Raw genomic sequence first — 22,500 nt, 5'->3', positions numbered from 1 at the left:
TCCCTTTATTCTCTCCCCCTTTATTCTCTATCCCTTTATTCTCTATCCCTTTCTCTCCCCCTTTATTCTCTCCCCCTTTATTCTCTCCCCTTTATTCTCTCCCCTTTATTCTCTATCCCTTTATTCTCTCCCCTTTATTCTCTCACCCTTTATTCTCTCCCCCCTTTATTCTCTCCCCTTTATTCTCTCCCCTTTATTCTCTCCCCCTTTATTCTCTATCCCTTTATTCTCTCCCCCTTTATTCTCTCCCCTTTATTCTCTCCCCTTTATTCTCTATCCCTTTATTCTCTCCCCTTTATTCTCTCACCCTTTATTCTCTCCCCCTTTATTCTCTCCCCTTTATTCTCTCCCCCTTTATTCTCTCCCCTTTATTCTCTCCCCCTTTATTCTCTATCCCTTTATTCTCTCCCCTTTATTCTCTCCCCTTTATTCTCTCCCCCTTTATTCTCTATCCCTTTATTCTCTTATCCCTTTACTCTCTCCCCCTTTATTCTCTATCCCTTTATTCTCTCCCCCTTTATTCTCTCCCCTTTATTCTCTCACCCTTTATTCTCTATCCCTTTATTCTCTCTCCCCCTTTATTCTCTCCCCCTTTATTCTCTCCCCTTTATTCTCTCCCCTTTATTCTCTATCCCTTTATTCTCTCCCCTTTATTCTCTCACCCTTTATTCTCTCCCCCTTTATTCTCTCCCATTTATTCTCTCCCCCTTTATTCTCTCCCCTTTATTCTCTCCCCCTTTATTCTCTATCCCTTTATTCTCTCCCCTTTATTCTCTATCCCTTTATTCTCTTATCCCTTTATTCTCTCCCCTTTATTCTCTTATCCCTTTATTCTCTATCCCTTTATTCTCTCCCCTTTATTCTCTCCCCTTTATTCTCTCACCCTTTATTCTCTATCCCTTTATTCTCTCCCCTTTATTCTCTCCCCTTTATTCTCTATCCCTTTATTCTCTCCCCTTTATTCTCTCCCCTTTATTCTCTTATCCCTTTATTCTCTCCCCTTTATTCTCTCCCCTTTATTCTCTTATCCCTTTATTCTCTATCCCTTTATTCTCTCCCCTTTATTCTCTATCCCTTTATTCTCTCCCCTTTATTCTCTATCCCTTTATTCTCTCCCCTTTATTCTCTCACCCTTTATTCTCTCCCCCTTTATTCTCTCCCCTTTATTCTCTCCCCTTTATTCTCTCCCCCTTTATTCTCTATCCCTTTATTCTCTCCCCTTTATTCTCTATCCCTTTATTCTCTATCCCTTTCTCTCCCCCTTTATTCTCTCCCCCTTTATTCTCTCCCCTTTATTCTCTCCCCCTTTATTCTCTATCCCTTTATTCTCTATCCCTTTATTCTCTATCCCTTTATTCTCTATCCCTTTATTCTCTATCCCTTTCTCTCCCCCTTTATTCTCTCCCCTTTATTCTCTCCCCTTTATTCTCTCCCCCTTTATTCTCTATCCCTTTATTCTCTATCCCTTTATTCTCTATCCCTTTATTCTCTATCCCTTTATTCTCTTATCCCTTTATTCTCTCCCCTTTATTCTCTATCCCTTTATTCTCTATCCCTTTCTCTCCCCCTTTATTCTCTCACCCTTTATACTCTGCGTGTGTGTGCATTCAATGTTTTCTCAGCAGTATAAATGCTGAATATCAACAATTCATGAAAACACTGCCAACTCTATTTCCATCCATCTATTTACAGTATCTCTCTCTCTCTCTCTCTCTCTGTCTCTCTGTCTCTCTCTGTCTCTCCCTGTCTCTCCCTGTCTCTCTCTGTCCCTGTCTCCCCTGTCTCCCTGTGTGGAATCCAGGACTATTTCGTGGGATGGTTAAAAATAATAAATGTAACATCTCTGATCTGGGTCAGCTTCTCTGGGAGAGAGGGATGGAGAGATGGAGGGATGGATGGATGGAGAGGAATGAAAATATCCTCAGCTGTAGCAGCCATGGTAAACAGTGGGGTCTTATAAAGGCCTAGTTCTAAACACTACACTGGCTTTATTTACTTGTCTATGTTTAGGAGAGCCCTTCATCCCCCTTCATCCCCCCTCTACATTCTCATTACTTTCTCATACTCCCTCCTCCACATCCTCCAAGAGGGGCCTCTCTCCCTCCCTCTCTCCCCAGGGACTGGGACTTTTCCTGGGCTTGGTAACGTCATCACTCCCCCTGAGGTCTGGGGCTATCTCTGTCTCGCTCAACATAATACAACACAGCACATTGCCCTCTAGAGCAGCAACAGTCGATCACAGAGCAGCCCACAGAATCAGACCAAGGTAACCGCACACAGAGCAGTCTGTCTCTGGTTGCATTCCAAATTACACCCTATTCCCTTTAGAGTCCAATACATCTGACCCGAGCCCTATGGGACGCTGTCACAATTAGTGCACTATAAAGGGTATGCACCCTATCTCTGTCTGGTCAGGCTATATGAGGTTATAGTCAGCTCTACTATCTCTGTCTGGTCAGGCTGTATGAGGATATAGTCAGCTCTACTATCTCTGTCTAGTCAGGCTATATGAGGATATAGTCAGCTCTACTATCTCTGTCTGGTCAGGCTATATGAGGATATAGTCAGCTCTACTATCTCTGTCTGGTCAAGCTGTATGAGGTTATAGTCAGCTCTACTATCTCTGTCTGGTCAAGCTGTATGAGGATATAGTCAGCTCTACTATCTCTGTCTGGTCAGGCTATATGAGGTTATAGTCAGCTCTACTATCTCTGTCTGGTCAGGCTATATGAGGATATAGTCAGCTCTACTATCTCTGTCTGGTCAGGCTATATGAGGTTATAGTCAGCTCTACTATCTCTGTCTGGTCAGGCTATATGAGGTTATAGTCAGCTCTACTATCTCTGTCTGGTCAGGCTATATGAGGATATAGTCAGCTCTACTATCTCTGTCTGGTCCGGCTATATGAGGATATAGTCAGCTCTACTATCTCTGTCTGGTCAGGCTATATGAGGTTATAGTCAGCTCTACTATCTCTGTCTGGTCAAGCTGTATGAGGATATAGTCAGCTCTACTATCTCTGTCTGGTCAGGCTATATGAGGTTATAGTCAGCTCTACTATCTCTGTCTGGTCAGGCTGTATGAGGATATAGTCAGCTCTACTATCTCTGTCTGGTCAGGCTATATGAGGTTATAGTCAGCTCTACTATCTCTGTCTGGTCAGGCTATATGAGGATATAGTCAGCTCTACTATCTCTGTCTGGTGAGACTATATGAGGATATAGTCAGCTCTACTATCTCTGTCTGGTCAGGCTATATGAGGTTATAGTCAGCTCTACTATCTCTGTCTGGTGAGACTATATGAGGATATAGTCAGCTCTACTATCTCTGTCTGGTGAGACTATATGAGGATATAGTCAGCTCTACTATCTCTGTCTGGTCAGGCTATATGAGGTTATAGTCAGCTCTACTATCTCTGTCTGGTCAGGCTATATGAGGATATAGAAGACAGTAATTAGCTAATGTTGCAGAACCAACAGACATATGGTTGACTGTGGCATCTTTAGCCAACCCCCCCGGGTATTGTAGGTCAATACACATTAGTCTGATGAGAGAGACAACCTATGTGTCCCAATCCGCACCCTTTTCCCTATGTAGTGCACTACTTTTAACCAGAACCCTATGGGCCCTGGTCAAAACTATTGGGACGTGGCCTATGCCAAATGCAGCGTTAAGCACTTACTCTTTGTCATACAGGGTTAAGTAATAAAGATGAATGAAGTACACGTTAATGAATATAGATCTGGTTCTCTCTCAAGTGGAGAGGTCAATCCATCAAAGGTATTTTACAAAGTCCTTTTAATATCAGCAGTTTTCACAAAGTGCTGATGCAGAAACCCAACCTCAAACCCCCAAACAGCAAGCAATGCAGATGTAGAAACACGATGGCTAGGAAAAACTCCCTAGAAAGGCAGGAACCTAGGAAGAAACCTGGAAAAGAACCAGATTTAGCCAGGGGTGTTGAACATCTTGGTCATGTACTGTTATAATCTCCACCCGGCACAGCCAGAAGAGGACTGGCCACCTCTCATAGCCTGGTTCCTCTCTAAGTTTCCTCCTAGGTTCTGGCCATTCTAGCGAGTTTTTGCTAGCCACCATGCTTCTATATCTGCATTGCTTGCTGTTTGGGGTTTTAGGCTGGGTTTCTGTACAGAACTTTGTGACATCAAATTCAAATCAAATCAAATGTATTTATAAAGCCCTTCTTACATCAGCTGATATCTCAAAGTGCTGTACAGAAACCCAGTCTAAAACCCCACACAGCAAGCAATGCAGGTGTAGAAGCTGATGTAAAAAGGGCTTTATAAATACATGATAAATATATGATTGATTGTCGTTGGGAGGTTGACAGGAGGTTGAGGGTAGGTTGAGGGGTGGTTGTGGGGAGGTTGAGGGGTGGTTGTGGGGAGGTTGTGGGGTGGTTGTGGGGTGGTTGTGGGGAGGTTAAAAGGAGGTTGAGAGAGTGAACAAAAGTGTTCATGGAAAACAAAAAGCAGTTTACTCGTCCTTTAAAACTAACTAAAATGATCCAATCTATAGCTAGCTAACGAAATGACTAATGTTAGCTCTACATAGCTAGATAGCTAGCTAACAAAATTACTAACGTTAGCTCTACATAGCTAGATAGATAGCTAACAAAATGACTAAAGTTAGCTCTACATAGCTAGATAGCTAGCTAACAAAATTACTAACGTTAGCTCTACATAGCTAGATAGCTAGCTAACGAAATGACTAATGTTAGCTCTACATAGCTAGATAGCTAGCTAACGAAATGACTAATGTTAGCTCTACATAGCTAGATAGCTAGTTAACATTAGATAGCTAGATTGATGAAATCATCCAGCCAGCAGCTAATGTTAATCATTTAGACTCACTGAATAAATATGTTTGGCTAAAGAATAAAGGATAAAGGAGATACAACTATCCATTGCTGGCCAAGGCCAAGGGATACTGAAGTTCCTGAACAGATTAGTCAGCCAGTTTGTTAGTCCAGTGAGCTGACAATGGACCTGATCGGACAGCTCAGAGCTTCTGCTCATTTCTGTCCATAAAAACAAATGGATTGGTGGAAGAGGCAGGGCAGGCCAGGAGCAAGGAAGGAGGGTGTGGTCAAGCAAGGCATCCCCCGAGGCTAAATGCCCTAAGGTTTTTATCAGAGCAGGCGTAGATTAGTTTCACCTTTTTTCTTTTCCCGACACACACACACACACACACACACACACACACACACACACACACACACACACACACACACACACACACACACACACACACACACACACAACCTTTAGCTAGACCTGAGGCGGTGGACACCTGAATGGAAAACCATACCTCTCTCCCACTTCCCATATCCTCACAAGGCCCACTAGTACAGCCAGAATGACACGACGGAATGGGCGTGCCTCTGTGTGGTCAGACAACCACTGTGTGGTCAGAGAGAACCACTGTGTGGTCAGAGAGAACCACTGTGTGGTCAGAGAGAACCACTGTGTGTGGTCAGAGAGAACCACTGTGTGGTCAGAGAGAACCACTGTGTGGTCAGAGAGAACCACTGTGTGTGGTCAGAGAGAACCACTGTGTGGTCAGAGAGAACCACTGTGTGGTCAGAGAACTGCTGTGTGGTCAGAGAGAACCGCTGTGTGGTCAGAGAGAACCACTGTGTGGTCAGAGAGAACCACTGTGTGGTCAGAGAGAACCACAGTGTGGTCAGAGATAACCGCTGTGTGGTCAGAGAACCACTGTGTGGTCAGAGAGAACCACTGTGTGGTCAGAGAGAACCACTGTGTGGTCAGAGAGAACCACTGTGTGTGTATGATGAGACTGTGGGATTAAAGCAGAGTTGTGATAGAGTTGAGTTGTTGATCAGTGAGAGAAGGAGCAGAGCAGCTAAGCTGATAAGACTACAAAAATAATGTTCCAGAATTACATATTCATTCTCCTGCTAGAGGAAATGGATTGGAAATAAATCATTGCATCTTTACAGAGATTAAAGGTCTCTGCTACTACATTGAAGGGAGGTTGTGGGGTGGTTGTACGAAGGTTGTGGGGAGGTTGTACAAAGGTTGTGGGGAGGTTTGGGTTGTGTGGAGGTTGAGGGGGGGGGGTTGAGGGAGGTTTGATTTGAGTCATTGCTAGACTGTGCAATATGCACATATCTAAACTGTCTATCCACAGTGAGAGAGAGGAGAGAGAGAGAGAGAGAGAGAGAGAGAGAGAGAGAGAGAGAGAGAGAGAGAGAGAGAGAGAGAGAGAGAGAGAGAGAGAGAGAGAGAGAGGACAGCAAAGCAACACAATTAGACCCAACCAAGTCATGAGAAAACAAAAAGATAATTACTTGACACATTGGAAAGAATTAACAAAAAAACAGAGCAAACTAGAATGCTATTTGTTCCTAAACAGAGAGTACACAGTGACAGAATACCTGACCACTGTGACTGACCCAAACTTAAGGAAAGCTTTGACCTTTACAGACTCAGTGAGCATAGCCTTGCTATTGAGAGAGACCACTGTAGGCAGACCAGGCTCTCAAGAGAAGACAGGCTATGTGCACACTGCCCACAAAACGAGGTGGAAACTGAGCTGCACTTCCTAACCTCCTGCCAAATGTATGACCATATTAGAGACACATATTTCCCTCAGATTACACAGAACCACAAAGAATTTTAAAACAAATCAAATTTTGCCATATCTACTGGGTGAAATACCACAATGTGCCATCACAGCGGAAATATTTGTGACCTGATGCCACAAGAAAAGGGGCAACCAGTGAAGAACAAACACCATTGTAAATACAACCCATATTTATGTTTATTTATTTTCCCTTTTGTACTTTAACTATTTGTACATCGTTACAACACTGTATATATACATAATATGACATTTAAAATCTCTTTATTCTTTTGGAACTTCTGCGAGTGTAATGTTTACTGTGAATGAAAAGAAAATCACTTTTGTTTATTATCTATTTCACTTGCTTTGGCATTGTAAACACATGTTTCCCATGCCAATAAAGCCCTTAAATTGAATTGAGAGAGAGAAGAGAGAGAGAGAGAAGAGAGAGCGAGAGAGAGAGAGCGAGAGAGCAGAGAGAGAGAGAGCAGAGAGAGAGAGCGAGAGCAGAGAGAGAGAGAGAGAGTAGAGAGAAAGAGAGAGCAGAGAGAGAGGGAGAGAGGGAGAGAGAGAGAGAGAGAGAGAGAGAGAGAGAGAGAGAGAGAGAGAGAGAGAGAGAGACGTGGCTTTAGTATAGGTTCTCTCTCTGCTACAACTTCTATAGTATAAATCTATATTCCCTACATGGTGCATATAGGCCCTGGTCAACAATAGTGCAATATATATTGGGATGCAGACTGATGCCAGGAAGGGTCTTCCCCTCAGCCCTAACTGAAGATAAACTAACAACCTCTGGACAACCTCAGGATAATGTTCCATGCTCTGAGGTTAGAAGGAGTCTAGTGTAGAATGCTATGGCCAACCTTCAATCAGACAGACAACAGAGTGAATGTGAGGAGAGATCTAACATACTACAATATCATATCTTCAGACGTAGGCTGACATGCAGACCACACACACAGGACACACCATCGCACACAAACGCGCGCACACACACACACACACACACACACACACACACACACACACACACACACACACACACACACACACACACACACACACACACACACACACACACATCCTCTTGTGAGGTCGATAGTGGCATAACCCCTAACCTCCCAGCAGCCTCTGGAGTGTCATTACCCAAACTGCACCTCTTCCTGCTGGACTATCAGTGACAGTAACGTGACCCGGGTCTAGGCTGGTGGTGCCACCCTGAACACACACACACACACACACACACACACACACACACACACACACACACATACACACACACACACACACAGCCATGCATACACGTAAACACTTTGTCCCTATTAAAACACACAGAATGTCACCCTGTCGCCACGATAACTCCCTGTGGTCGCCATGACGCCTGTGCCTGTCAATCAGAAAGGACACAGTCCAAGACGTGAACAACAGCCAAAGGCTCCTTCATCTCAGAAAGATGCTCTTTTCTCCTAGCCTGGTCTCCAATCGGTTTGTGCTGTTATGCCAACTCCCGTATAGGAACCAGGCTACCCGTCTCCATGGAGCGGCGCCAGGGCGCCAGGCGCCAGGGGTCTGAATAAAGGATAAGCTATACACTGGCCAGTTTATTAGGTACACCACCCCGTTCACCAAAAATAGTTCGCTTCTACAGACAGTGTGTCATGTGGCCGTGGCTTGCTATATAAAACAGGCAGACAGGCATCGAGACATTCAGTTACCGTTTCGATTGAACGTTAGAACGGGCGAAACGAGTGACCTAAGCGACCTTGAGTGTGGTGTGATCGTCGGTGCCAGGTCCTCCTCCTGGGCTCTTCACACACAACATTGTCTCTAGGGGTTTACGGCGAACGGAGCGACCTCAGCGGGTTCCTCTCCCGTCAGCTTAAAACGACAACAAGAAGTGGGTCCAGTGGGCAGGCGATCACCAACACTGGACAACTGAGGAGTGGAATAACATCACCTGGTCCAATGAATCGTGGTTCCTGTTACGTCATGCTGATGACAGAGTCAGGATTTGGCGTCAACAGCACGAGTCAGAGGTTGGTGGCACCTTAATTGGGGAGAATGGACTGGTGGTAATGACTGGAGCGGAATCAGTGGAATGGAATCAAATAGATCAAACCCTTGGGTTTCTAGGTGAATCATGGTTCCTGTTACGTCATGCTGATGACAGAGTCAGGATGTGGTGTAAACAGCATGAGTCCATGGCCCCATCCTGCCTGCTGTTAACGGTACAGGCTGGTGGAGGTGGTGTAATAGTGGGGGGAATGTTTTCCTGCCACACGTTAGGTCCCTTGATACCAATTGAGCAACATTACCAAGCCCCAGAGAATTCAGGCTGTTCTGGAGGCAAAGGGAGGTCCGACCCGGTTCTAAGTAAGTGTACCTAGTAAACGGCCAGCGAGTGCATATGAACTTTTTCCAAGTCTCTTCGCAGCACTGGGGCTCTGAGCCCAATACTGACTCCATAAGGTCATTCAAAAATCATTCTTCCTGTCTCCATATACTGTACAATAATCAATGTATTGATAATCCAATTGAGCATTTGTATTGATGAGTGAAATGACAGAAGACATCTTAACAGACATTCTGGTGTAGATGTTAACTACTGTAGCTGGATGTAGCCTGATAACCTATAATACAGCATCAGACCATGTGACCATGGAAGGAATGTCCTGGACAGAACATTTAAACCATTCACAGCACATTCTACCAATTCCTGTCTTATCAACCACAAACCACAGTAAATCACCCACAGAGTGTGTGTGTCTGTCCGTCCGTCCGTCCGTCTGTCCGTGTGTGTGTGTGTGCGTGTGTGTGTGTGTGTGTGGGTGTGTGTGTCTGTGTGTGTGTGTGTGTGTGTGTGTGTGTGTGTGTGTGTGTGTGTGTGTGTGTGTGTGTGTGTGTGTGTGTGTGTGTGTGTGTGTGTGTGTGTGTGCGTGTGTGTGCGTGTGTGTGTGTGTGCGTGTGTGCGTGTGTGCGTGTGTGCGTGTGTGTGTGTGTGAGATTACTTCAGGGCGGTTGAGGTTTGACACACACACCAGATAAAGAGGTCATCTTACCTTCTGATTCGCTGGGCATCCTGCTTTCACCCTGACAGGAGACAGAGACAGAGAGACAATGAGTATCACACACACACACACACACACACACACACACACACACACACACACACACACACAAAACACACACACACACACACACACACACACACACACACACACACACACATAGTGGGATCCAGTATCTAAATACATATATTAAACAGTATATTCCTCCAGTCTGATGGTTCAGTATCTAAATATATGTATTAAACAGTATATTCCTCCAGTCTGATGGTTCAGTGTCTATCAGGTTTATTGTGTACATCCCAAATGGCACCCTATTCCCTATTCCCTACCAGGGCCCATAAGGCTCTACATAAGGTACAGGCTGCCATTTGAGACAGACCCATAGTCAACCACTATTACATGACTTCAGTGGGATTATGCTGCACAGGGGAGAAGTACTGGATGTTGTTCTTGGAGGGGCTGTGTGTGTGTGTGTGTGTGTGTGTGTGTGTGTGTGTGTGTGTGAGAAGGAGAGCGAGAGAAGTGGACAGAGAGAGAGAGAGAGAGAGCAGAACAGTCTATTTTATATAGTGCTTAACCTTATTTAAGATCCTGTGTTTATACCCCTGAGTGTAAGTGTGGGTTGTGTTTGTGTGTGTGTGTGTGTGTGTGGATTAGACAGCTGTTGTGTAGGCATGGTGCGAGGGAAACTCTTGGAGTGTGTGTGTGTGTGTGTGTGTGTGTGTGTGTGTGTGTGTGTGTGTGTGTGTGTGTGTGTGTGTGTGTGTGTGTGTGTGTGTGTGTGAGAGAGAGAGAAGGAGAGAGAGACAGAGAAAGAGAGAGAGAGAGAGAGAGAGAGAGAGAGAGAGAGAGAGAGAGAGATAGAGAGAGAGATACAGAGAGATAGAGAGAGAGATACAGAGAAAGAGAGAGAGAGAGAGAGAGAGAGAGGGATACAGAGAAAGAGAGAGAGAGAGAGAGAGAGAGAGAGAGAGGGATACAGAGAGAGAGAGAGAGAGAGAGAGAGAGGGATACAGAGAAAGAGAGAGAGAGAGAGAGAGAGAGAGAGAGAGAGAGAGAGAGAGAGGGATACAGAGAGAGAGAGAGATACAGAGAAAGAGAGAGAGAGAGATACAGAGAAAGAGAGAGAGAGAGAGAGAGAGAGAGAGAGAGAGATACAGAGAAAGAGAGAGATGGAGATACAGAGAAAGAGAGATACAGAGAGAGAGAGAGAGAGAGAGAGAGAGAGCAGAGCAGTCTACTTTATATAATGATTAACATCATTTAAGATCCTGTGTTTATACCCCTGAGAATAAAGTGTAAGTGTGTATGTGGGTTGTGTGTGTGTGTGTGTGTGTGTGTGTGTGTGTGTGTGTGTGTGTGTGTGTGTGTGTGTGTGTGTGTGTGTGTGTGTGTGTGTGTGTGTGTGTGTGTGTGCGTGTGTGTGTGTGTGTGGTTTAGACAGCTGTTGTATAGTCATGGTAATGGGGAAACTCAGTCTGATCCCACGACCCTAGCACCCGAACCTCCTCTATGCATACACACACACAACCACTCACGTACACACAAACACAAACACGTACACACAAACACGTACACACAACCACGTACACACAAACACGTACACACAAACACGTACACACAAACACAAACACAAACACGTACACACAAACACAAACACGTACACACAAACACAAACACGTACACACAAACACGTACACACAAACACAAACACGTACACACAAACACGTACACACAAACACGTACACACAAACACAAACACAAACACGTACACACAAACACAAACACGTACACACAAACACAAACACGTACACACAAACACGTACACACAAACACAAACACAAACACGTACACACAAACACAAACACGTACACACAAACACAAACACGTACACACAAACACGTACACACAAACACAAACACAAACACGTACACACAAACACAAACACGTACACACAAACACAAACACGTACACACAAACACGTACACACAAACACAAACACAAACACGTACACACAAACACAAACACACAAACACAAACACGTACACACAAACACGTACACACAAACACAAACACACAAACACAAACACGTACACACAAACACAAACACACAAACACAAACACGTACACACAAACACGTACACACAAACACAAACACACAAACACAAACACGTACACACAAACACAAACACACAAACACAAACACGTACACACAAACACGTACACACAAACACAAACACACAAACACAAACACGTACACACAAACACAAACACGTACACACAAACACAAACACACAAACACAAACACGTACACACAAACACGTACACACAAACACAAACACACAAACACAAACACGTACACACAAACACAAACACACAAACACAAACACGTACACACAAACACGTACACACAAACACAAACACACAAACACAAACACGTACACACAAACACAAACACACAAACACAAACACGTACACACAAACACGTACACACAAACACAAACACACAAACACAAACACGTACACACAAACACAAACACGTTTTCTGGGTTTCCCCCAGATCATCACCGATCCTCCATCAAATTTCACCTGGAGAGGACTACAAGTCACAGTGGATACTAGACCTGGAGAGAACTACAAGTCATAGAGGATACTAGACCTGGAGAGAACTACAAGTCATAGTGGATACTAGACCTGGAGAGGACTACAAGTCATAGTGGATACTAGACCTGGAGAGGACTACAAGTCACAGTGGATACTAGACCTGGAGAGGACTACAAGTCATAGTGGATACTAGACCTGGAGAGGACTACAAGTCATAGAGGATACTAGACCTGGAGAGGACTACAAGTCATAGAGGATACTAGACCTGGAGAGGACTACAAGTCATAGAGGATACTAGACCTGGAGAGGACTACAAGTCATAGAGGATACTAGACCTGGAGAGGACTACAAGTCATAGAGGATACTAGACCTGGAGAGGACTACAAGTCACAGTGGATACTAGACCTGGAGAGGACTACAAGTCATAGTGGATACTAGACCTGGAGAGGACTACAAGTCATAGTGGATACTAGACCTGGAGAGGACTACAAGTCATAGTGGATACTAGACCTGGAGAGGACTACAAGTCATAGTGGATACTAGACCTGGAGAGGACTACAAGTCATAGTGGATACTAGACCTGGAGAGGACTACAAGTCATAGTGGATACTAGACCTGGAGAGGACTACAAGTCATAGTGGATACTAGACCTGGAGAGGACTACAAGTCATAATGGATACTAGACCTGGAGAGGACTACAAGTCACAGTGGATACTAGACCTGGAGAGGACTACAAGTCATAGAGGATACTAGACCTGGAGAGGACTACAAGTCATAGTGGATACTAGACCTGGAGAGGACTACAAGTCATAGTGGATACTAGACCTGGAGAGGACTACAAGTCATAGAGGATACTAGACCTGGAGAGGCCTACAAGTCACAGTGGATACTAGACCTGGAGAGGACTACAAGTCATAGTGGATACTAGACCTGGAGAGGACTACAAGTCATAGTGGATACTAGACCTGGAGAGGACTACAAGTCATAGAGGATACTAGACCTGGAGAGAACTACAAGTCATAGTGGATACTAGACCTGGAGAGGACTACAAGTCATAGTGGATACTAGACCTGGAGAGGACTACAAGTCATAGTGGATACTAGACCTGGAGAGGACTACAAGTCACAGTGGATACTAGACCTGGAGAGGACTACAAGTCATAGTGGATACTAGACCTGGAGAGGACTACAAGTCATAGAGGATACTAGACCTGGAGAGGACTACAAGTCATAGAGGATACTAGACCTGGAGAGGACTACAAGTCATAGTGGATACTAGACCTGGAGAGGACTACAAGTCATAGTGGATACTAGACCTGGAGAGGACTACAAGTCATAGTGGATACTAGACCTGGAGAGGACTACAAGTCATAATGGATACTAGACCTGGAGAGGACTACAAGTCATAGTGGATACTAGACCTGGAGAGGACTACAAGTCATAGAGGATACTAGACCTGGAGAGGACTACAAGTCATAGTGGATACTAGACCTGGAGAGGACTACAAGTCATAGTGGATACTAGACCTGGAGAGGACTACAAGTCATAGAGGATACTAGACCTGGAGAGGCCTACAAGTCACAGTGGATACTAGACCTGGAGAGGACTACAAGTCATAGTGGATACTAGACCTGGAGAGGACTACAAGTCATAGTGGATACTAGACCTGGAGAGGACTACAAGTCATAGAGGATACTAGACCTGGAGAGAACTACAAGTCATAGTGGATACTAGACCTGGAGAGGACTACAAGTCATAGTGGATACTAGACCTGGAGAGGACTACAAGTCACAGTGGATACTAGACCTGGAGAGGACTACAAGTCATAGTGGATACTAGACCTGGAGAGGACTACAAGTCATAGTGGATACTAGACCTGGAGAGGACTACAAGTCATAGAGGATACTAGACCTGGAGAGGACTACAAGTCATAGTGGATACTAGACCTGGAGAGGACTACAAGTCATAGTGGATACTAGACCTGGAGAGGACTACAAGTCATAGTGGATACTAGACCTGGAGAGGACTACAAGTCATAGTGGATACTAGACCTGGAGAGGACTACAAGTCATAGTGGATACTAGACCTGGAGAGGACTACAAGTCATAGTGGATACTAGACCTGGAGAGGACTACAAGTCATAGAGGATACTAGACCTGGAGAGGACTACAAGTCATAGTGGATACTAGACCTGGAGAGGACTACAAGTCATAGTGGATACTAGACCTGGAGAGGACTACAAGTCATAGTGGATACTAGACCTGGAGAGGACTACAAGTCATAGTGGATACTAGACCTGGAGAGGACTACAAGTCATAGAGGATACTAGACCTGGAGAGGACTACAAGTCATAGTGGATACTAGACCTGGAGAGGACTACAAGTCATAGTGGATACTAGACCTGGAGAGGACTACAAGTCATAGTGGATACTAGACCTGGAGAGGACTACAAGTCATAGTGGATACTAGACCTGGAGAGGACTACAAGTCATAGTGGATACTAGACCTGGAGAGGACTACAAGTCATAGTGGATACTAGACCTGGAGAGGACTACAAGTCATAGTGGATACTAGACCTGGAGAGGACTACAAGTCATAGTGGATACTAGACCTGGAGAGGACTACAAGTCATAGTGGATACTAGACCTGGAGAGGACTACAAGTCATAGTGGATACTAGACCTGGAGAGGACTACAAGTCATAGTGGATACTAGACCTGGAGAGGACTACAAGTCATAGAGGATACTAGACCTGGAGAGGACTACAAGTCATAGTGGATACTAGACCTGGAGAGGACTACAAGTCATAGTGGATACTAGACCTGGAGAGGACTACAAGTCATAGTGGATACTAGACCTGGAGAGGACTACAAGTCATAGAGGATACTAGACCTGGAGAGGACTACAAGTCATAGTGGATACTAGACCTGGAGAGGACTACAAGTCATAGTGGATACTAGACCTGGAGAGGACTACAAGTCATAGTGGATACTAGACCTGGAGAGGACTACAAGTCATAGTGGATACTAGACCTGGAGAGGACTACAAGTCACAGTGGATACTAGACCTGGAGAGGACTACAAGTCATAGTGGATACTAGACCTGGAGAGGACTACAAGTCATAGTGGATACTAGACCTGGAGAGGACTACAAGTCATAGTGGATACTAGACCTGGAGAGGACTACAAGTCATAATGGATACTAGACCTGGAGAGGACTACAAGTCATAGTGGATACTAGACCTGGAGAGGACTACAAGTCATAGAGGATACTAGACCTGGAGAGGACTACAAGTCATAGTGGATACTAGACCTGGAGAGGACTACAAGTCATAGTGGATACTAGACCTGGAGAGGACTACAAGTCATAGAGGATACTAGACCTGGAGAGGCCTACAAGTCACAGTGGATACTAGACCTGGAGAGGACTACAAGTCATAGTGGATACTAGACCTGGAGAGGACTACAAGTCATAGTGGATACTAGACCTGGAGAGGACTACAAGTCATAGAGGATACTAGACCTGGAGAGAACTACAAGTCATAGTGGATACTAGACCTGGAGAGGACTACAAGTCATAGTGGATACTAGACCTGGAGAGGACTACAAGTCATAGAGGATACTAGACCTGGAGAGGACTACAAGTCATAGAGGATACTAGACCTGGAGAGGACTACAAGTCATAGTGGATACTAGACCTGGAGAGGACTACAAGTCATAGTGGATACTAGACCTGGAGAGGACTACAAGTCATAGTGGATACTAGACCTGGAGAGGACTACAAGTCATAGTGGATACTAGACCTGGAGAGGACTACAAGTCATAGTGGATACTAGACCTGGAGAGGACTACAAGTCATAGAGGATACTAGACCTGGAGAGGACTACAAGTCATAGTGGATACTAGACCTGGAGAGGACTACAAGTCATAGTGGATACTAGACCTGGAGAGGACTACAAGTCATAGTGGATACTAGACCTGGAGAGGACTACAAGTCATAGAGGATACTAGACCTGGAGAGGACTACAAGTCATAGTGGATACTAGACCTGGAGAGGACTACAAGTCATAGAGGATACTAGACCTGGAGAGGACTACAAGTCATAGTGGATACTAGACCTGGAGAGGACTACAAGTCATAGTGGATACTAGACCTGGAGAGGACTACAAGTCATAGTGGATACTAGACCTGGAGAGGACTACAAGTCATAGTGGATACTAGACCTGGAGAGGACTACAAGTCATAGTGGATACTAGACCTGGAGAGGACTACAAGTCATAGTGGATACTAGACCTGGAGAGGACTACAAGTCATAGAGGATACTAGACCTGGAGAGGACTACAAGTCATAGTGGATACTAGACCTGGAGAGGACTACAAGTCATAGAGGATACTAGACCTGGAGAGGACTACAAGTCATAGTGGATACTAGACCTGGAGAGGACTACAAGTCATAGAGGATACTAGACCTGGAGAGGACTACAAGTCATAGTGGATACTAGACCTGGAGAGGACTACAAGTCATAGTGGATACTAGACCTGGAGAGGACTACAAGTCATAGTGGATACTAGACCTGGAGAGGACTACAAGTCATAGTGGATACTAGACCTGGAGAGGACTACAAGTCATAGTGGATACTAGACCTGGAGAGGACTACAAGTCATAGTGGATACTAGACCTGGAGAGGACTACAAGTCATAGTGGATACTAGACCTGGAGAGGACTACAAGTCATAGTGGATACTAGACCTGGAGAGGACTACAAGTCATAGTGGATACTAGACCTGGAGAGGACTACAAGTCATAGTGGATACTAGACCTGGAGAGGACTACAAGTCATAGTGGATACTAGACCTGGAGAGGACTACAAGTCATAGTGGATACTAGACCTGGAGAGGACTACAAGTCATAGAGGATACTAGACCTGGAGAGGACTACAAGTCATAGTGGATACTAGACCTGGAGAGGACTACAAGTCATAGTGGATACTAGACCTGGAGAGGACTACAAGTCATAGAGGATACTAGACCTGGAGAGGCCTACAAGTCACAGTGGATACTAGACCTGGAGAGGACTACAAGTCATAGTGGATACTAGACCTGGAGAGGACTACAAGTCATAGTGGATACTAGACCTGGAGAGGACTACAAGTCATAGTGGATACTAGACCTGGAGAGGACTACAAGTCATAGTGGATACTAGACCTGGAGAGGACTACAAGTCATAGTGGATACTAGACCTGGAGAGGACTACAAGTCATAGAGGATACTAGACCTGGAGAGGACTACAAGTCATAGAGGATACTAGACCTGGAGAGGACTACAAGTCATAGTGGATACTAGACCTGGAGAGGACTACAAGTCATAGTGGATACTAGACCTGGAGAGGACTACAAGTCATAGTGGATACTAGACCTGGAGAGGACTACAAGTCATAGTGGATACTAGACCTGGAGAGGACTACAAGTCATAGTGGATACTAGACCTGGAGAGGACTACAAGTCATAGAGGATACTAGACCTGGAGAGGACTACAAGTCATAGTGGATACTAGACCTGGAGAGGACTACAAGTCATAGTGGATACTAGACCTGGAGAGGACTACAAGTCATAGAGGATACTAGACCTGGAGAGGCCTACAAGTCACAGTGGATACTAGACCTGGAGAGGACTACAAGTCATAGTGGATACTAGACCTGGAGAGGACTACAAGTCATAGTGGATACTAGACCTGGAGAGGACTACAAGTCATAGAGGATACTAGACCTGGAGAGGACTACAAGTCATAGTGGATACTAGACCTGGAGAGGACTACAAGTCATAGTGGATACTAGACCTGGAGAGGACTACAAGTCATAGTGGATACTAGACCTGGAGAGGACTACAAGTCATAGTGGATACTAGACCTGGAGAGGACTACAAGTCATAGAGGATACTAGACCTGGAGAGGACTACAAGTCATAGAGGATACTAGACCTGGAGAGGACTACAAGTCATAGTGGATACTAGACCTGGAGAGGACTACAAGTCATAGTGGATACTAGACCTGGAGAGGACTACAAGTCATAGTGGATACTAGACCTGGAGAGGACTACAAGTCATAGTGGATACTAGACCTGGAGAGGACTACAAGTCATAGTGGATACTAGACCTGGAGAGGACTACAAGTCATAGAGGATACTAGACCTGGAGAGGACTACAAGTCATAGAGGATACTAGACCTGGAGAGGACTACAAGTCATAGTGGATACTAGACCTGGAGAGGACTACAAGTCATAGAGGATACTAGACCTGGAGAGGACTACAAGTCATAGTGGATACTAGACCTGGAGAGGACTACAAGTCATAGTGGATACTAGACCTGGAGAGGACTACAAGTCATAGTGGATACTAGACCTGGAGAGGACTACAAGTCATAGTGGATACTAGACCTGGAGAGGACTACAAGTCATAGTGGATACTAGACCTGGAGAGGACTACAAGTCATAGTGGATACTAGACCTGGAGAGGACTACAAGTCATAGTGGATACTAGACCTGGAGAGGACTACAAGTCATAGTGGATACTAGACCTGGAGAGGACTACAAGTCATAGTGGATACTAGACCTGGAGAGGACTACAAGTCATAGTGGATACTAGACCTGGAGAGGACTACAAGTCATAGTGGATACTAGACCTGGAGAGGACTACAAGTCATAGAGGATACTAGACCTGGAGAGGACTACAAGTCATAGTGGATACTAGACCTGGAGAGGACTACAAGTCATAGTGGATACTAGACCTGGAGAGGACTACAAGTCATAGAGGATACTAGACCTGGAGAGGACTACAAGTCATAGTGGATACTAGACCTGGAGAGGACTACAAGTCATAGTGGATACTAGACCTGGAGAGGACTACAAGTCATAGTGGATACTAGACCTGGAGAGGACTACAAGTCATAGTGGATACTAGACCTGGAGGGGACTACAAGTCACAGTGGATACTAGACCTGGAGAGGACTACAAGTCATAGTGGATACTAGACCTGGAGAGGACTACAAGTCATAGAGGATACTAGACCTGGAGAGGACTACAAGTCATAGTGGATACTAGACCTGGAGAGAACTACAAGTCACAGTGGATACTAGACCTGGAGAGGACTACAAGTCATAGTGGATACTAGACCTGGAGAGGACTACAAGTCATAGAGGATACTAGACCTGGAGAGGACTACAAGTCATAGTGGATACTAGACCTGGAGAGGACTACAAGTCACAGTGGATACTAGACCTGGAGAGGACTACAAGTCATAGTGGATACTAGACCTGGAGAGGACTACAAGTCATAGTGGATACTAGACCTGGAGAGGACTACAAGTCATAGTGGATACTAGACCTGGAGAGAACTACAAGTCATAGTGGATACTAGACCTGGAGAGGACTACAAGTCATAGAGGATACTAGACCTGGAGAGGACTACAAGTCATAGAGGATACTAGACCTGGAGAGGACTACAAGTCATAGAGGATACTAGACCTGGAGAGGACTACAAGTCATAGAGGATACTAGACCTGGAGAGGACTACAAGTCATAGAGGATACTAGACCTGGAGAGGACTACAAGTCATAGAGGATACTAGACCTGGAGAGGACTACAAGTCATAGTGGATACTAGACCTGGAGAGGACTACAAGTCATAGTGGATACTAGACCTGGAGAGGACTACAAGTCATAGAGGATACTAGACCTGGAGAGGACTACAAGTCATAGTGGATACTAGACCTGGAGAGGACTACAAGTCGCAGTGGGTGGTGAGACCTGGAGAGGACTACAAGTCACAGTGGATACTAGACCTGGAGAGGACTACAAGTCATAGAGGATACTAGACCTGGAGAGGACTACAAGTCATAGTGGATACTAGACCTGGAGAGGACTACAAGTCATAGTGGATACTAGACCTGGAGAGGACTACAAGTCATAGTGGATACTAGACCTGGAGAGGACTACAAGTCATAGAGGATACTAGACCTGGAGAGGACTACAAGTCATAGTGGATACTAGACCTGGAGAGGACTACAAGTCATAGTGGATACTAGACCTGGAGAGGACTACAAGTCATAGAGGATACTAGACCTGGAGAGGACTACAAGTCATAGTGGATACTAGACCTGGAGAGGACTACAAGTCATAGTGGATACTAGACCTGGAGAGGACTACAAGTCATAGTGGATACTAGACCTGGAGAGGACTACAAGTCATAGTGGATACTAGACCTGGAGGGGACTACAAGTCACAGTGGATACTAGACCTGGAGAGGACTACAAGTCATAGTGGATACTAGACCTGGAGAGGACTACAAGTCATAGAGGATACTAGACCTGGAGAGGACTACAAGTCATAGTGGATACTAGACCTGGAGAGAACTACAAGTCACAGTGGATACTAGACCTGGAGAGGACTACAAGTCATAGTGGATACTAGACCTGGAGAGGACTACAAGTCATAGAGGATACTAGACCTGGAGAGGACTACAAGTCATAGTGGATACTAGACCTGGAGAGGACTACAAGTCACAGTGGATACTAGACCTGGAGAGGACTACAAGTCATAGTGGATACTAGACCTGGAGAGGACTACAAGTCATAGTGGATACTAGACCTGGAGAGGACTACAAGTCATAGTGGATACTAGACCTGGAGAGAACTACAAGTCATAGTGGATACTAGACCTGGAGAGGACTACAAGTCATAGAGGATACTAGACCTGGAGAGGACTACAAGTCATAGAGGATACTAGACCTGGAGAGGACTACAAGTCATAGAGGATACTAGACCTGGAGAGGACTACAAGTCATAGAGGATACTAGACCTGGAGAGGACTACAAGTCATAGAGGATACTAGACCTGGAGAGGACTACAAGTCATAGAGGATACTAGACCTGGAGAGGACTACAAGTCATAGTGGATACTAGACCTGGAGAGGACTACAAGTCATAGAGGATACTAGACCTGGAGAGGACTACAAGTCATAGTGGATACTAAACCTGGAGAGGACTACAAGTCGCAGTGGGTGGTGAGACCTGGAGAGGACTACAAGTCACAGTGGATACTAGACCTGGAGAGGACTACAAGCCACAGTGGATACTAGACCTGGAGAGGACTACAAGTCACAGTGGATACTAGACCTGGAGAGGACTACAAGTCATAGTGGATACTAGACCTGGAGAGAACTACAAGTCATAATGGATACTAGACCTGGAGAGGACTACAAGTCATAGTGGATACTAGACCTGGAGAGGACTACAAGTCATAGTGGATACTAGACCTGGAGAGGACTACAAGTCATAGAGGATACTAGACCTGGAGAGGACTACAAGTCATAGTGGATACTAGACCTGGAGAGGACTACAAGTCATAGAGGATACTAGACCTGGAGAGGACTACAAGTCATAGAGGATACTAGACCTGGAGAGGCCTACAAGTCACAGTGGATACTAGACCTGGAGAGGACTACAAGTCATAGTGGATACTAGACCTGGAGAGGACTACAAGTCATAGAGGATACTAGACCTGGAGAGGACTACAAGTCATAGAGGATACTAGACCTGGAGAGGCCTACAAGTCACAGTGGATACTAGACCTGGAGAGGACTACAAGTCATAGAGGATACTAGACCTGGAGAGGACTACAAGTCATAGTGGATACTAGACCTGGAGAGGACTACAAGTCATAGAGGATACTAGACCTAGAGAGGACTACAAGTCATAGTGGATACTAGACCTGGAGAGGACTACAAGTCGCAGTGGGTGGTGAGACCTGGAGAGGACTACAAGTCATAGTGGATACTAGACCTGGAGAGGACTACAAGTCATAGTGGATACTAGACCTGGAGAGAACTACAAGTCATAGTGGATACTAGACCTGGAGAGGACTACAAGTCATAGAGGATACTAGACCTGGAGAGGACTACAAGTCATAGAGGATACTAGACCTGGAGAGGACTACAAGTCATAGAGGATACTAGACCTGGAGAGGACTACAAGTCATAGAGGATACTAGACCTGGAGAGGACTACAAGTCATAGAGGATACTAGACCTGGAGAGGACTACAAGTCATAGAGGATACTAGACCTGGAGAGGACTACAAGTCATAGTGGATACTAGACCTGGAGAGGACTACAAGTCATAGAGGATACTAGACCTGGAGAGGACTACAAGTCATAGTGGATACTAAACCTGGAGAGGAC

At 45.2% G+C, this 22,500-nt stretch overlaps 1 protein-coding gene across 2 annotated transcripts in view; it reads right to left on the bottom strand.

Moving 5' to 3' along the window:
• stard13a (StAR related lipid transfer domain containing 13a) overlaps window positions 1–22,500 on the bottom strand; it is a 184,763-nt gene that overhangs the window by 142,285 nt on the left and 19,978 nt on the right. For both annotated transcript variants that reach the window (XM_082958304.1, XM_045690196.2), the window contains exon 5: window positions 9,669–9,699. In XM_082958304.1, the coding sequence (XP_082814430.1) occupies window positions 9,669–9,699 (31 nt within the window). The remainder of the gene's footprint in view (window positions 1–9,668; window positions 9,700–22,500) is intronic.

Source organism: Salmo salar, chromosome 11, assembly GCF_965601325.2.
Source record: "Salmo salar chromosome 11, fSalSal1, whole genome shotgun sequence".
Taxonomy (NCBI): Eukaryota; Metazoa; Chordata; class Actinopteri; order Salmoniformes; family Salmonidae; genus Salmo; species Salmo salar.
Note: the sequence above shows the minus strand (reverse complement) of the source record. Positions and strands in the feature narration are given on the sequence as shown.